The 17,376-nt window shown below is 46.2% G+C and overlaps 1 protein-coding gene across 9 annotated transcripts in view; it reads right to left on the bottom strand.

The window, feature by feature from the left end:
• LOC144150073 (uncharacterized) overlaps positions 1–16,048 on the bottom strand; it is a 57,565-nt gene extending 41,517 nt beyond the window's left edge. For 5 of the 9 annotated variants that reach the window (XM_077681875.1, XM_077681880.1, XM_077681882.1 and 2 more), the window contains exon 1: positions 4,045–4,169. In XM_077681875.1, the coding sequence (XP_077538001.1) occupies positions 4,045–4,048 (4 nt within the window). In that variant the 5' untranslated portion in view covers positions 4,049–4,169. Of the gene's footprint in view, positions 1–2,684; positions 2,735–4,044; positions 4,170–15,971 lie in introns of those variants that run through there. The other 4 variants (XM_077681881.1, XM_077681876.1, XM_077681879.1 and 1 more) reach the window with 4 other exon arrangements.
• Between the last annotated feature and the right edge of the window lie 1,328 nt (positions 16,049–17,376).

The raw sequence follows: 17,376 nt of genomic DNA, 5'->3' as shown, positions 1-17,376 counted from the left end.
AGTGAAGAAGGAACCACTCCCCTAAACCACACTCTAAGCCATTCAGAAATATGAATAGAAGTGTTTCCTCCTCCTCCTTCTGCTGTTCCCCCGTCTCTGCCGCCGATCTCGTCTCCTCCGTCCGCGAAGGCAGAGACTCAGAAGTGCGATCGTCTAACACCGGGTTAGAGGTTTAATTTTATAAAAAAAGAGTTTCCACTCATGTGCTACACCATTACAACTCAACCGACCACTGTTCATCCATAATGCATTAATTTAGCCTTACCAAGAATATCTCTTTGATGTAATAGAGGGTGTGGTTAGGTGCATTTCATTTTCTCTCTGGCATCACTATTTCTAAAGCGACGAGAGTGAATTCAAGTGACGTCGCATGGGTAATCGTTGTGGGTCCCGGTACAGCTTTGCTTTCCAACCACATTCACAGGGTGGATTGGCGCAAATTTTTTTACCAGCGACTGGGTCACCGGAGTATGACAGGCGCTGAGGGTTCCCTTGTGACATCAGCGGAACATCACTCCAGTTGTTAAGGGTGATTTCCGCACCAGAGCGTGTGATTCGCGGGTGCGTTCTTTTTGATTGAGTTATTCGAGCGGCGGGTTGGGTCAGAATTACTAATGTAGAAGCGCGCCAGAATGATCAGTCCCGTTCTACTGCTCGAAGTTTGAGTGTTTGTGTGTGACTCGTTACGTGTCAAGAGTGCCCCCAGGACGGCGAAGATATGTGACAAGGGAGTACCTGCTTCTTTTTTAATGCGGGCGCCATATTCACAAAGATGGAATTTCTGTTAGAGTTGGGTAATATATCGGCCTGCTTCGTATGAACGAGAGAGGCCGTCCACGGTTTCATTGTCAGCACTCAGAGTTCGTTTTACTGTGTTGGTTTTTATCTGTATTGCATTTGTGTCTTCATGAATATTTTAGAGTTGTCGAGGTAGTGTGTGAGTGACAGGGCTTTATACCTACCTAGGGTGTTTTTTTTTTATGTAGCCAATGAGCCGTCTCGTGTGCTTGTAGTTAGAGACATTTTCAATATCTGTTGTGACATACCCTTGGAGGCGTCACTTCTGTGTATTAAACTGGAGTTTGGGGATTGTGCAGGGGGTTAGGGAGCGAGTGATTTGAAGCTAGAGACAAGGGTCAGCCGGCATAACGAGAGCGAATGAGGGCAGACGTAGAGACCCTTCCGAGTCCGATATGTATATTAAAGTGTATCTCACTAGTTTTCCACTTTTTTATGTAAGCAGCGTAACACAGTCGACGCTCGTGTTCGGAATTTCGGCGCGCGTTAACATCTCATGTAGTCAAAGTCAACTCGGAGCCCACCACTACGGCGCGCCTCAACGCCTTTGTAGGTAGCTCCAGTGCGTTAAAGCCCACAATCAATGAAATCAGCAGTTGGTTGTCGATAATTAGAAGTCTTTTAATTGAAATATTCGATTATTTATAAGTGGAGGACTGATCCTGTCAATTTCCTATGCACTCACTGGAAGAAATTGCTGAATAATTCGCAGCTAAAGCGCATTATTACGTTAATTGGCAGTTAAATTTATAAAACATAGAGAGGAAACCCCCATTTCTCGATACGATTCAATATTCTCAAGCGCCTATACAGTGCCGTGCATTGTACAATCTCGGCGCCACAGCAGCTCGGCAGGCATAGTTGATACTTGATAAAGCGCAGGCTTTTGTGACTCACGCCAGCGTATACTTCGCGGGCACTCTCACCCTTCCTACTCCCAACACCTTACCAGGTAACCATTGTCTCGTTCATGTGCGTGCGTGTATGTATGCGTGTGTGTGTGTGTGTGTGTGTGTGTGTGTAAGCGAGAGAAAGAGAGAGTGAGTGTGTGCACGCATGTGTGTGCGTGCGTGCGTGTGCATGCGTGTCATTTGAGGCCCTTTACCTTCTTTTTTACGCACAGCGGCGTTCCCCAGCTGTGTAACTGATGCTTCAGGCTTTCATATTAATAAGTCTTGACTACCATGTCAACCTGTCGCAGGGTCGACGAGATTGTCAACGAAATCAAGAAGGGAAACGTGTTGTGGTCTAATGGAAATGCTGTTCTTGTGCATTTCAATAATTTAGCCGCTTCGTTTATTCGATGTTTTTTGCGGTCCCCGTGTACTTCGTATTAACGATCTCGAGTTGACTGTTAGTGCAGAAAACTTTATTGGTTCGCCTTGTCGTCTTTTCTCGCTAATGGTCGATGCGACTGCCGGATTCCGGCGCCACAGCGACATAACGGACCCAAGTAGAGCCTTGTGTACCGGGATCAAGGAGTCGCGCTGAGGCTTCGAAAACCACGCGGTTTTAATACCAATAACCGTTCAAACCTCGTGATCCGCTGGCACTTGTCATACATCTCCCCGTTATTTAGCGCAAAGAAAACTGCACGTACATTTCAGGCAAAATGTGTCCGTAGTGTTGAAAATAAAGAAGAGGGGAAAGCGGACAGGGGAACGCTCCGCATTATCATCATTCGGATAAGTGGTTCGAGCATATCGAATAAACAAGCACAGGTCGCTCTGTCTAAAGCTCAGGGTATTTGAGTCGCGCAAGCTACCGCGACACATATAACTGGTAGCCCCAGCGTTCATATACTTAGGATCGCTCATTGGGCTGGTCTTTACCATAGTAAGCGGAAAAAGCGGCCGCGCAATAAAGAAATGGCGCGTTGGACTTACACAGAAAGGCTCCGGTCGCGCAAGAAAAGATTGGCGCCGTCAACATGGCGCTGAAAGGGTCCGGCCACACAAGAAAAAAATTTATCGGTTCCAAACGACGCAGAACCGCTCCAGCATACGAAATTAAAGCAAGCGCAAAAAGAATAACACTCCCGCTGGCGCAGTTTCAGGCAGGGGGCCCGCGAACACTCCGAAAACGGCAAATTTGAAATGCAGTCGTGAGCTGATAATGGCCCTGCAGCCCATTATGGTGAATCCCTGCTCTGCACTTCCAACAGCTTTCACATTGAGTGAAACGGCTTTCATTTTTATGTTCGTACCCCTTGAAATGTAAAGAAATCTCATTGTTAGTAGATTAAATCAAAGCAAATTAACAGCACGACTTCAAGAGCTCCCGAGTACTTCCTTACCGGACCTAACATACTACCATAGAGGCAGGACATAAGCAGTCGCTACAGTTGTTGCTACCGAGCACGTGGTAAGTGCTTCATAAAATACTTTATTAATTGTTTGACACGCAGCGTTTCTCTGGAGCAACAACTTTAAAATGTTTTTTCGGGCTTTGTCAGGTTTTGAGCATTTAACGCCATATCTTTATAGACGAACGTACCCTGCCCTCTCAAATTGTAAACAAGAGGGCAGCACTGACTTCTGGCCCCTAAAAACCAGGCTTCTCTATGCGTGCCGCCTCGCATCTAGTCCGGCGGCTCAATGGGATCGTGGCAGGCAAGCTGCATTATGCAAGCTTGTTGTTATTCCAAATGACACTGCCAATTTCACGCTTATGGTCTCCAATCGAACCATAAATCGTGCCGATCAAGGTAACAATTTTGTTCAAGTGAGCAGCAAGTGCGCGGTGTTACCCATTAGTAAGACCTCATTGTGTCCGTCCTAAGGAACCAAGTTTTTTCTCACTTGATATTCGTGACGCCTATATTCCTTTTATATAATCAAGTTATTTTCGTTCTCTTAAAAAATAAAGCTTTGGGCATAAATGGGTTAAACATATTCAAGCATTTCCCCTCAGAAATTTCGGACAAGTGTTGCTCCACATATACCGCTTTTTTCCCAGCCAGCTCTCGTGGAAGCAACCATAAAAATTACGCATAGATATAATTCCCCTCAAACAACACCAGCAAAACTGGCTCTTAAGTGTTTTTGATGATCGGAAAAGAAACAAAAGAATGTCCATCGGTGCCCACTTCGCAGTGTAGGCTAAATATCCCGATATCTCTGAAATGGCTCCTTCAGGAGCTAACAAAACACAACTCAACAACAAATACTACACTTGTAGACATTGCCGGCAAGGGTTCTAATAACCTTCGTAAATTTCTAAAAACTGATAAGAAGAATTACTTACTCATCCTCGTCTACTACGGCCATGATGTACTCTGAGCTCCGACCAGTAACACCGGTTGTTTGGCGTTTTCTCTAGCCTATTTGGCCCCGGATATTCCCCAGGCGCCTCTCGCCCGCATATCAGCCGACTAAACGTTGAGCCAAGTTATCAACAGCCATCCGGTTTCGGCGGCCGTCCGGTTTCCTGCCTGGCAACAAGGAACTGCTTCCGCCGTCCCGGCCATAGTTTCGTAGTAAGTATACTAGAGAGGAAACTGCGCCGATAATACATGTCGTCGTGGGGGTTTATGGGAAGACCCCTCTTTTAGGCTTGGGCTTGGCACGAAAATTAGATTTTTAAGTGGTTCTGGCGATTTGCTTTCTTCATTATGCATCAACACGTACATGAGCTACTAGGAAGCCGAAATCCTTCCTGTCAGTTCCTGTTCTGTTGTAGCCTTGTTCGGTGAAACAGCAGGCAATGCGTGATCGCACCTGACGTTGGTCATGCCCCAGTCGAAGGACGTATGACTGAGCGGCCACTGTACCGCCGCGAAATTTGTAGCCGGCGAAAGAAATAAATAAAAGGTACTTCGACGAAGACAAGATACGACAGATTCGGGCGCCGGAATACGTCCTATCTTTTTATCGTGCACGACTGTTTAACGCCACGTTTTCATTTTTCTTGTTAAAGTGCAGCTGCCGGTTGCTACACCGGTTCACCAAGAATATGGCGTTAACATAGGCATGCTGCAAAAACTTTCCAAACTTATCAAACAACTTATTAATTGAAATAATGGTAAAATTATTCAGAGTCTAAAAGGAGTTTCCTCCCCAAATATCAACGTAGTTATTAACTACCAACTTGGCCTGCATAATAGTAGGAACAAATGTTCAGGCGAAAATACGCTTTACCTCCTTTTTTCTTAGTTTTAAAACAGCGTGTTTATTTTCCACTTACATAATTGCACACTATTTTTCGTGTTCTTGTTGAATTAGGTTTAAATTTGTGGTAACTATAGCATTTGAATCCAAGCCAATGATGACATTTAGGTGAGCGCATGATCTCATGTCATTCCATGACGACACCGATGGCCATAATGTGAGCCGCATAGACGCTAGCGCTAGATTCCTCTCTAGTGTACATTGTAAGAAACTCTATGGCCGCGACCACTTCGTGGGGTGGTCATACGCGCGCGCATTTCGACGCCGCTTCGGGCCACAAAACCGCGATGACATTACGGCACCCACCGTTCGCACTTCTGAAGACACTGCTCCTCGCTGTCCTGGGCCAGTCACCTCATTCAACCTCTGCCCAGCTGTTCGTGCCGTTCAAGCAAGACTGGAGTACTGGGTTGTGTCCCGTCTTCGACGGGCCATCGTTCGGCGATGGCCATTCTGCAGTTTTTCTGGCAGCACCAGCGCTTTCGGCGGCCATCCGGTTTCCTGCCTGGCAACAAGGAACTGCTTCCGCTGACCCGGCCACTTCGTGAGGTTGTCATAAGCGCGCGCATTTTCACGCCACTTCGGGCCACGGCAACGCGATGACGCTGCGGCACTCACCGTTCGCACTTCGGCAGGTCAGTTATTTTGATCCGAATGGCTACCGTGACAACGACGTTTCTGCAATTGCGGTGTCGTGGCCACCTTGTTCTTGTTTTTTGAAGCGAAGCGTGTTCGTGCGGCCTAAATGTACCTCTGGCGCCTGTTATTACTTCAGAGTGACATTGAGTCAAACCCAGGGCCCACGTCTAACGCTCAGGAAGAGAAACGTGACTTTGGCTTCGATTCAGTTAGGTGGATGGAAGCGTCAAATATTGCTGTCCTTCAGTCCGTAAATAAATCAATTCAATTCAATTCATTTTTTATCTTTCCAGAAAAAACAACAACAACATTCTGGAAGGTGGCGTTAACATAGGCATGCTGCAAAAACTTTCCATACTTTTCAAACAACTTATTATTTGAAATAATGGTAAAGTTATTCAGAGTCTATAATGAGTTGCCTCCCCAAATATTAACGTAGTTATTAACGATCAACTTGGCCTGCATAATAGTAGGAACAAATGTTCCGGCGAAAATACGCTTTACCTCCTTTTTTCTTAGTTTTAAAACAGCGTGTTTTATTTTCCACTTACATAATTGCACACTATTTTTCGTGTTCTTGTTGAACTAGGTTTAAATTTGTGGTCACTAAAGCGTTTGAATCCAAGTCTTCGAAGGTCTTGTACATTCATATTACCTTGAAAACGACTAGGATCGCTTTCGAAACGTGTTAATGAACTCGAATCTAGGTTAGAGTCTTCCATTTCTGCACAACTCCCCGCAAAAAAAATTATGCAAAACAGTCTGAAATGCAAAGCCAGATTGTCGACCTGCAGGCCAAAATTCACTCGTCTGGTTCTTCGGAGGCCACCACTAGCCGTAACAATATTTCAATTATCCTGGACAAGATCGATGATGTAGAAAATCGGTCGTGAAGGTCAAATGTTTTGTCGCCAACGCGACAGAGAGACAAGCCGAGACACGTTTGAACGATATGCCGTGCACCAAGAGAACTGGGGTCCCGTCTTATTCCACGCTCGTGGTTTTCGTGGCTACTTGCGCACCGGCGCCGCGTGGCCCGCACTCATTGGTTGTCACTTAGCCCCAGTGCTATCGCCACTGAGGCGCCGCCATATAGCCCCCTCCCCTTGAGACGAATTCTGAAGGAGAAGTCCTTGTAGAAAGCGGAAAACAAAACGCAGTCTTTGCGTTGCGAGGTTCACGAGTGGTGGTGCGAACGGAAGGGAGAGTGGTGGTGTTTAGGGTGGAATGGTGGATGGTGGAGTTGAACGCAGGCAGGGCAGCTTCGGTGAAAGCGGGCTTGAGGCGATCGATGGAAACGACGGTGTCGCGGCCGCTGACGCGAACTGTAAACGCCTTGTCAGAGCATGAAATGATGAGATGAGGGCCGGTATATGGCGTTTGAAGTGGCCGCCGGGTACTGTCGACACGGATGAAAACGTATTGGCTGTCAGAAAGGTTTGGAGGAATAAAAGTGTGCTTAGTGGAACACGAACGTGGTGGTTAGGGGGGGATATAGCTGAAAAACCGGGTTAAATCGTTTACGTAGGACAGGCCAGGGGAGGAAAGGTCGTCCTGCGGCTGCGGAGGGACCAGGAAGTCTTCGGGTAAGCGCAAAGACGTGCCATAGACCATTTTAGAGGCGGCACAACCAAGATCGTTTTTGATGACACTGCGTAACCCTAGCAGCACAAGAGGAAGTTGAACTGCCCACTGTTCAGGTGATTCGTGCGCCATCAGTGAGGCCTTTAGCTGCCGATGAAGCCTCTTAACCATGCCTTTGGCTTGAGGATGGTAGGCCGTTGCTTTCAAGTGAGTTACGCCAAGTAGGCATGTCAAACGGTGAAGGAGCGTGGACTCAAAATGCCGGCCACGGTCTCTGATAATCTGCGAAGGCACGCCAAAACGGGTGATCCACGTGGACATAAGTGTGGGAGCAACAGTCTCAGCCGTAATATTGTGGAATGGAACCGCCTCCGGCTAGCGAGTAAAACGGTCGATCACTGTCAAGATGTAACGGTAGTCCTTAGATGGCGGTAGCGGGCCAACGAGGTCGACGTGAATTGTAGAGAACTTAGAGTCCGGCCAGGGAAAAGGGGCCAGAGGTGATGTGGTATGCCGAGAGACCTTGCATTGCAGGCAGGCGAGGCAGGAACGAGCCCATGCGCGTACGTCAGTATTCATGCCAGGCCCGACATATTTCTCGGCAACTAAACGCCGTGGGGCACGAACTCTAGGATGGGAGAGACGGTGAATAGAGTTGAAAGCAATACGCCTGAGAGAAGCAGGAAGGTACGGTCGTCTGCGGCCTGAAACCGGGTCAACGTCGCAAACGATGCTGATTCCGGAATCAGGGCAGATAATGTCCTGGAGGTGCAGAGAGGAACTGTTTGAAGAACGCCGAGTGCCAAGCTCCTCGTTATCTCGTTAAGCTTGAGCCAACTCCTGAGTACTGAAACCGGAGCGCTGTATGGCCGACATACGGCTGAGGGCGTCGGCTGGGATGGTATTAAATCCCTTGACAAGCTGAATGTCAGTCGTGAACTCTGCAAGATACGCAAACTGTCGCGTTCTCTCGGAGAGAATATGCAGTCTTCGATGACTTGAAGGCGTTTGTAAGAGGCTTGTGATCGATGAAGATCACGAAACTGCGGCCCTCAAGGAAAAAAAAAAACGGAAATGCTTAACGGCGAGGTATGCCGCCAGAAGATCCCGCCCGAAAGTTCTGTAGCGTTGCTCACTTGGTGAAAGCTTTTTCGAAAAGAAACCGAGCTGGTGCCAGGTGCCACGGATGTGTTGCTGAAGTACACCTATAACCGCACAGTGGGATGCGTCTACCATCAGGCTCGTGGGAGCGTTGTGACGCGGGTGCACACGGAGAATAGCAGAAACGAAGCGCTCCTTGATGGTAGTGAATGCGCGATCAGCAGTTACCGGCCATTCAAGCCTGCAGTCTGGAGACTTGGAAGCTTGAAGGGAAATTTTGAGACGGTGCACAATGGCCGCACAGTATGGGATACACCATCGGTAATAATTTACCAGTCCTAGGAAACGGTGCAGTTGGCGCAGGGACTCAGGCCGAGGGAAGTAGATTATGGTCTTCACTTTGACTGGTAGAGGGCGAATACCATTACGGTCAATGAGGTGACCGAGAAACTACAGCGACGGCAACCCGAATGCACACGTTTCGCTGTTAAGGATGAGGCCATGCTCTGTTAGGCGTTCGAAAACTATCCGCAGATGGGGGAGATGCTCAGATGCCGATGAACTGGCGACAAGAACGTCATCTATGTAGGGGAAAACAAAAGGTAAGCCACGGAAGACGATATCTATGAAGCGTTGAAAAGTCTGAGCTGCGTTGCGCAACCCGAAAGGTATCCGGGTGAATTCGAAAAGGCCAAACGGTGTAATGATGGCAGTTTTCTTGAGGTCATCCGGGGCTACAGGGATTTGGTGGTAGGCTTTTTGGAGGTCCAGCTTTGAAAATATGGTACATCCGCTGAGGTTATTGGTGAAGTCCTGTATATTAGGTAGGGGGTACCTGTCGGGTACAGTGGGCACGGTACGTTCAAGGAGCGGTAATCACCACAGGGTCGCCAATCACCTGATTTCTTCGGGACCACATGTAATGACGAGGACCAGTTGCTCGAGGACGGGCGAGCAATGCCAATCTCAACCATGTGATGAAATTTCTGCTCCGCGATTTTATGTTTCTCCGGAGCCAGGCGACGCGCCACGGCATGAGTAGAGGGGACCGGTTGTAACGATCTGATGAACGACGTCATGCTTCAGTGTCTTTGTCCAGCCAGGAGGTGCAGTTATGGAAGGAAACTCATTGAGCAACTCCCGGTACGGAGAAGGTAGGTCGCAAAGAAGCGTAAAGACGAACGGGTAGACGGTAGACGATCGGCCTGTGACAGAACGGCCGGTTGCGGCGTCCAGGATTCTTTTTCGGGCCATGTCAACAAGGAGGCGGAAGTGCGAAAGGAAATCGGCTCCTAGAATGGTGTGACTCACGTTGGCCACGAGGAAAATCCAGCAGAACGCATGGCGTAGGCCGATGTTTACCATAAGGGATTTTTTTCTGTACACGGGGATGCTGGACTTGTTAATAGCTTGGAGATGGCACATTGGTGGTTGAGTGCGGTCTTAGGAATTAGCGGGGAGCACACTCACTTCCGCACCAGTGTCAACTAGAAAACGGTGACCACAATCGTCTTGATCATCTTGATATAGTTCTCACTGTCAGTAATAACAATTCCATTCCCATGTCTCAGTGTCCACAGGTTTTAAACGACGAATTATTATCAGTATTCACGTGTGCAGACATCACGTAATGCCAGAACGTTAACCTGATTCCTGATATCAGAATGCAGAAATAATAATCGGTGAAGCGGGTATATTCTCCTTACTAAAAAAGCTCAAAATTTCTACTGCTTCTGATCACGTCGGCTTTAAAAATAAAACACTAAAGAATATATCAGCTAGCATTTATCCCCTACTGTCCACCCTTTTTTCAAATCGTTATCGTTAGGTTGCATCCCACATGACTGGAGAATCGCAAAAGTAATTCCGACCTTCAATTCTACTGAACGCTCATCGCTATTGAACTATCGTCCCATCTCCTTAACCAGTACCGTTTGTAAACTTCTTGAACGTATAATACATATACAAGTAATTAACTACCTGGAAGATCATAACGTCATACATGAATATCAGCATGGTTTCCGCCGATGATACTCATGTGACACGCAGCTCCCCGTCTTCATTCATGACATACATTCAGCTCTTGACGGTGGATCCCAGGTTGATGCTATTTTCCTCGGCTTTTATAAAGCTTTTCACGTTGTCCCTCATAACCGGCTTCTAACAAAACTGCGTAGGCTTAACATTCACCCTAAAAGTTTGGTATGGGTAAAAGATTTTCTTTCTTCTAGAACACAGTTCACGTCCGCTAACAATTGTAACTCTTCCTTCAGACCAGTAACTTCCGGAGTCCCGCAGGGTATCGTACTAGTTCCACTACTGTTTCTAATCTACGTTAATGACTTGACATCCTGTGTATCATCCCGAATAAAACTTTTGCTGATGACTGTGTGATTTACCGAATAATTTCCTCTGACAATGGCTGGAAAGCTGTGCAAACTTATGGAAAGGCTATAAATGCATGGTGCTCATCCTGGGTAATGATTCTAAATTACTGTAAAACCAAGTCTATGTCTTTTAGTAAACAAGTACCCCGGATTCCCACCTTTTACGTATTAAATAATGCTACTGTTGACCTCGTCTCCACTTATAAATATCTTCTCATTCATTTGCAGCCTGATCTGTCCTGTCACTACCCCCTAAACCTTACACTGGCGGATGCTAACCGCTCTATCAGACTTCTCAAGCGTAACCTTAAACAGGCTCCTCCTAACATACGCAAACTTGCCTATAGTACACTAATACGTCCGAAATGAGAATATGCATCATTCATTTAGGATCTCGAACATGCTTCTATAATAAACGACATTGAATCGCTGCAAAATCGTGCCGCTCGCTTCACATTTTCAGATTATTCATGTCATTCCCGGATCACAGCACTAGAACGCCAAGCAGAACTACCCGAACTATTCAATCGTCGCAAACTTTCACGCCTATCTCTTTTCCATATGCTTTATCACCACGCGTCACTTCACGGCGAATTCTTCCAGCTACCTGCCATTCTTTTTCCACGCCGAGATCACCCCTGCAAAGTTAAACGCGTAAACTGTAAGTCATCTGCTTCTGCCCGGACATTCATTCCACGTACCACAGTCGATTCGAATAATCTACCATCATACATTGCCTCAGAAAAAGATGTCACGATATTTCAAAAACTAATTCAAAATACTGACACCATCTAACTTTTGCTCTCTTAATTGTTTTTTTTTCCTCTTTTTCTGAACGTGCAGCGCAAATATGCACTATTTTTAGATTGATACAGCTTGTTTGTGGTGTGATGAGTGAGTGTATATTTTTTATTTGTTTTTGAGTGTATATTTATTTATTTTCTTTTTATTTTCATGTGTATTGATTATTTTTCTTTGACTTTTCGTAGGTTGTTCACTCTGTACTTGTCTTTATTCGAACGATTTGTTGCCTATTCCTTGTTCTATTTTGCTGTCTTTACCAATTGTTATAATTTACCTTACACCTTATTCTGTATTTGATTTATAAATTTATCCCTTTTTGTTTCTATTTTCGTTTTTGACGTTGATTGTACTTTTGCTCATGTAAACCGCTATGTAATGCCCTCTCATGAGGGCATTTAGCGGTATTATGAATAAATAAATTAATTATCAATCTGCAAGGCTCACTAACCTGTACTGTTCTGTTTGAAGACCCCATAGAACGTGGACATCATCCACGTACATTAGGTGAGTAATCAGAGTTTCTGAGAAAAATGTGACATTTGAGTCTTCATCTTCTAGAACTCCTCTGGAACACGTACCTTTTTTTTATGGCCGGCGCAATATGACCCGCGCACATTTTCGGTACGCTTGCAATGACTGTTATCAGAACAAATCCGACTTTCGATAAACAAAACCTATATTTTATCTTTCTGGCAACATAAAGAGAAGCCAGAACGTTGTAGGCACCCGTGGACATTCACGTTTGAGCCGTGTGGGGGGTATCCTGCGGGCCCTCGCGTCGTGTTTTTGACGACCTGTGTGTTGCACCAAAACCCACAAACCTGCCGCTTCTACCATGCTTACAAAAGTGACCGCCGGAAGCTTCTAAAATGACAAAGCGACAACCTGATGCGTACTAAACGGCCTGTGAAAAGATATGATCATTTTCTGTCCTATCAAATAACCGGCCAATGAGCTTTTCATTGTTTGGATAAACAAGGGGGCACGTTTCTGCATAAAACGCATAAGAGGCGACCTAGCGGACTTCTGTTGCGGGCGAAGAGAAGGGGGGGGAGAGGTCTGGTTAGAACATATGGAAGTGTTCAAGCTTTGAAGTCCTTTTTATCGTTCAATTTGGGTTCTTTTCTGTTTTGAAGAAACGCTGCAGCTCCCTAGTGAAAGCAGCGAATTCCTGTAGCAGCCTGAGTTCATTGCTTCTTACCGTGGTAGATCAAGAATACAAGCATTGCGTAGCAACCCCGATCGCTGGTGAAACATCTCAGCCCCCTTATCAATGCAGGTTCTCCCCGCCATGGCGCCACCGGCTTAGTTTTTAACTACTTGTGGTGAACGACTCCGTTGAATATGGCATTACTGTTTTGCCAAGACCAAACACAGCTCCAGTCTAAATGTTGCAACTAATCCCACTCACTTTCCACTCTTAACCGCCACTACAACACGTGTCATATGTACGAAGTACCCACGACCAATTCATCACTGCCAAGTCTGTGAGGGCTTTGCTTGCAAGCGTTGCGAACACATTAACGGATCTCAGGGACAATAAAAAAGTGACTGACAACCGTCGCAAAGGTTCATAAATGCAAGTGATTGTAAAGTTTCTTCCTCGTCAAGTAACGGTACTTTACTCTTTGAGGCCGAGTCAAACTTTAGTTCTCGCAAAATGGAATTTAATAAACATTTCTGCCTTCATGTTTTGGTGATTCCTGTATGGGCTTATGCTAAGCAACAGCAAAGTCCACCGGAACGAGTGAAGAAGTCTATGCCAGACGCAAATTACGTGGCGCCCGGTGCTAGAACCTTGTGAGCCCTCCAGCAGACTTTTGTCCTCCACACATACATATTTCGTGTAGTAACTTCATTGCGCTCAACAAACAGCCCAAAAAGGGTTAACCGGGAGCGCTCGGTAAATGGCAGATTTCAGCATGCCGGGCGCGTTGTTTCATTCGTCAAGTGTCGCTAAACTATCTCTATTCGGGGAGGGCCACTACCCGAGATTGCAAAGAGCGGAGCGGCAGTCGTTTGCACAGTCCGTAACGGACGCGAGCGCTACAGAACGACCAGGCCCAATCATCTCGATGAGCCTAAAAATGAAGTGTTCCCCCTTCATTCACCGGTGTTCGTTCCGAATATACTCTTACTGTCCCATCCATTTCATTTTTTACCCATGGTGTCTAACATAGCCTCCTTCCTACGTTTTCTGAGCTCATCTTCACAAACACATCGAAGAGACTCTCAAGCGACCTACACAATACCGGTTGTTATAGAACGAACTACCCGCACTTATTTTTTCGCCTCGATAAACTACAGTGTATTAACCTTAAAACCGTACATTGTTTGTTCGTAGTTCAAACATTCAGCGGTAAATTATAAAGTCACCAACAAAAAGTTCTCAAAACGTTTGAGGTTAAGGCAATCGCCTGTCTCCACGCGTACTTTGGTGGTTATACCGTTCCTGCCACTCAATATTCAAAATTCGGAGAGCGAATTGTCTAGGTGGCTGCGGCTGTAGTCAGGAGGCTGTGTGGGGTATGATGGCACAATGACCGGAACTGCCGATTCCCACCTATCGACTTTATAGGCCGTCTCTAGCGGAGTATAATTGTTTAAGCGCTGATCACATTACGGGCTCGCTTTATCGTTGTAGCTGGCTAACGTTCGATGCGACTGCTGGAATCCGGTGGCGCAGAGAAAAACGTACCCAAGTAGAGCCTTCTGAACCGGGGTCAGGGAGTCACGCTGAGGCTTCAAAAACCACGGGGTGTAAATAGTCACAAACGTTCAAACCTCGTGAAGCGCAGTTGCTCTTCAAACATCTCCCGGTTATTTAGCGCAAAGAAAACTGCAGATAAATTTGAGGTATAATATGTGCGTAGTGTTGAAAATGAAGAGAAGGGAAAAGCGGGCAGGGGCACACGGTGCATTGTCATAATAGGGATAAGTGGTTCGAGCATATCGAATAAAGAAGCACGGCCCGCTCTGTATAGGGCTCAGAGTGTTTGAATCGCGCTAGCTTCCGTGACACATAACTGGCAGCCCCCGCGTTCATGTGCTTAGGAAGCTGGTTGGGTTGGTCTTTACGATATTAAGCGAAAAAAAGCAGCCGCAGAAGAAAAAAAATGGCGCGTTCGAATTACGCAGAAAGGCTCCAGTCGCGCAAGAAAAAAATTACGCGTTCTTAATGGCAAAAAGGGTCCAGCCGCGCGAAAAGAATGGCGCGGTCGAAATGATGCAAAACCACTCCAGCATACGAAATTAAAGCAAGCGCAATAAGAACAGAACTCTCGCTGGCGCAGTTTCAGGCAGGGGACGCGCGAGCACTGCGACAGAGGGAAATTGGAAATCCAGTCGTGAGCGGATAACGGCGCTGCTGCCCATTATGGGGAATCACTTCTCTGCACTTCCGACAGCTTTCACATTGATGGAAACGGCTTTAATTTTTTTGTTCGTACACTTTGAAAGGTAAAGAAATGTCATTGTTAGTAGATTAAAGCAAATTACCCCCCGAATTCAAGAGCTCCCCAGTGCTTCCTTACCGGATCTAACAAACTACCGTAGAGGCAGGACATAAGCAGTCGCTACAGTTATTTCTACTCAGCACGCGGTAACTGTCTCATAAAATACTTGATCAACCGTTTGATACCCAACGTTTCTCGGGAGCAGCATCATCAACATGTTTTTTCGGGCTTTGTGGGGTTTTGAACATTTAACGCCATATCTTGACAGACGAACGTACCCAGACCTCCAAAATTGTAAACAAGAAGGCAGCACTAACTTCTGGCGTCTAAAAACCAGACTTGTCTATGCGTGCGCCTCGCATATAGTCGGGCGGCTCAATGGGCTCGTTACAGGCAAGCTGCATTATGCAAGCTTGTTGTTATTCCAAATGACAATGCCAACTTCACGCTTATGGTCTCCAATCGAACCACAAATCGTGCTGACAAAGGTAACTTTTTTGGTAAAGTGATATATAGAGCACCAAGTGCTCAGTGTTACCCATTAGTAAGACCTCATTGTGTCGTCCTAATGAACAACTTTTTTTTCTCACTTGATATTTGCGACGCCTATAATCCTTTTAGATAACCAAGTTGTTTTCGTTATCTTAAAAAATAAAGTTTTCGGCATAAACGGGTTAAATAAATGAAAGAATTTCCCCTCAGAAATTTTAAACAAAAGTTGCTCCACATGTACCGCTTTTTTCTCCAGCCAGCTCTAGTGAAAGCAACCATAACAAGTACGCATAGATATTTCCGCTCAAACAACACCAGCAAAACTGGCTCTTATATGTTTTTGATCATCGAAAAGGAAACAAAAGAATGTCCATCGGTACCCACTTCACTGTGTAGGCTAAATATCCCGATATCTCTAAAATGGCTCTTGCAGGAGCTAACAAAACACAACTCAACAACAAATACTACACTTGTAGACATTACTAGCAGCGGTTCTAATAACCTTCAGAAAATTTACAAAACTTAAAATAAGGGTTGCTTACTCATCCTCGTTGACTACGGCCATAATGTACTCAGAGCACCGACCAGTAACACCGGTCGTTTGGAGTTTCCTCTAGCATATTTGGCCCCGAACATTTCCCAGGCGCCTATCGCCCGCATATCAGCCGACTAAACTTTGAGCCACGTTATCAGTCTGCGGGGCTCAGTAATCTGATAAGTTTTGTTTGAAGACCCCGTAAATCGTGGGCGTCGTCCGCGTACATGAGGGGAATAATCCGAGTTTCTCCGAAAATTATGACCTTTCAGTCTTCATGTTCTTCAACTCCTCTGGAACAAGTACCTTTTTTATGGCCGGCGCAATGTGGCCCGCGCACGTTTCCGATACATTTGGAATGACTGTTATCAGAACAAATCAGACTTTCGGTAAACAAAACTTATATTGTATCTTTATGGCAGCATTAAGAGACGCCAGCACGTTGTAGGCACCCGTGGACATTCACGTTTGAGACGTGCCGGGGTATCTTGCGGGCGCTTTCGTCGTGCTTTTGACGACCTGTGTGTTGCAGCAAACCCCACAAAGCAGGCGCTTCTACTGTGCTTTCAAAAGCTAAAGCCGGTACCTTCGAAAAGTCAACAATCTGATGGGCACTGAATGGCCTGTGAAAAGAGGCTATGATCATTCTCTGACCCATCAAATAACCGGCAAATGAGCTTGCCATTGTTTGGATAAACAAGGGGGCACGTTTCTGCATAAAACGCATAAGAGGCCACCTAGCAGACTTCGGTTGCGTGCGTAAGAAAAGGGGAGGTGGGAAGGACGGGGGTTAGAGGATATCCAAGTGTACAAGCTTTCAAGTACTTCTAATCGTTCACATTTGGGTTCTTTTTTTGTTTTGAAGAAACCTGGAGATCCCTAGTGAAAGCACCGACTTCCTGTAGCTCCTGAGTTCATCACTTCTGCCCCGGCAGATCAAGAATAGATCACTTGCGACAGCTTTCACGCTAAGTGAAACGGCTTTACTTTTTGTCTCGCTACTTCAGTGCGTCGCAGAGCTCCTTTGACTTTACGCTGTTTAGAAGTCCCGCGGCTTGGCGCCACTGCTCTTCTGTCGCCGTGTCTTGTCGCTGTGCTCTTCTTGTCACGTGCTGTTTAATTGCCGTCTTGAGTGGTCGGGGTTGTTTTGTGCTATGGTGTCAAGCTTATAAATCCAAGTGTTGAAGCTGATGAAATTGTGCTAGGGTCTCTGCAACCTTTGCACTGTGCGCAGAAATCCATAGGAGCAGCGAAATTTGTTTTTCCGAAACATTTACAAGCAACACTTCCGATTTAGCGGCGGGGCGCGTCAGCCATGGAGTTGTTGTTGCGTGACATATTTCGTTCTTAGAACTCAATTCGAAATTCACTACCGTTGCCCCTCTCTTTACCTTAATATATTTTTATCACCC

This window comes from Haemaphysalis longicornis, unplaced genomic scaffold (assembly GCF_048455015.1).
Source record: "Haemaphysalis longicornis isolate Haplotype H1 unplaced genomic scaffold, Haemaphysalis longicornis Haplotype H1 scaffold_8, whole genome shotgun sequence".
Classification (NCBI taxonomy): Eukaryota; Metazoa; Arthropoda; class Arachnida; order Ixodida; family Ixodidae; genus Haemaphysalis; species Haemaphysalis longicornis.
The sequence above is the reverse complement of the archived record's forward strand: the minus strand, read 5'-3'. Positions and strand labels throughout refer to the sequence as shown.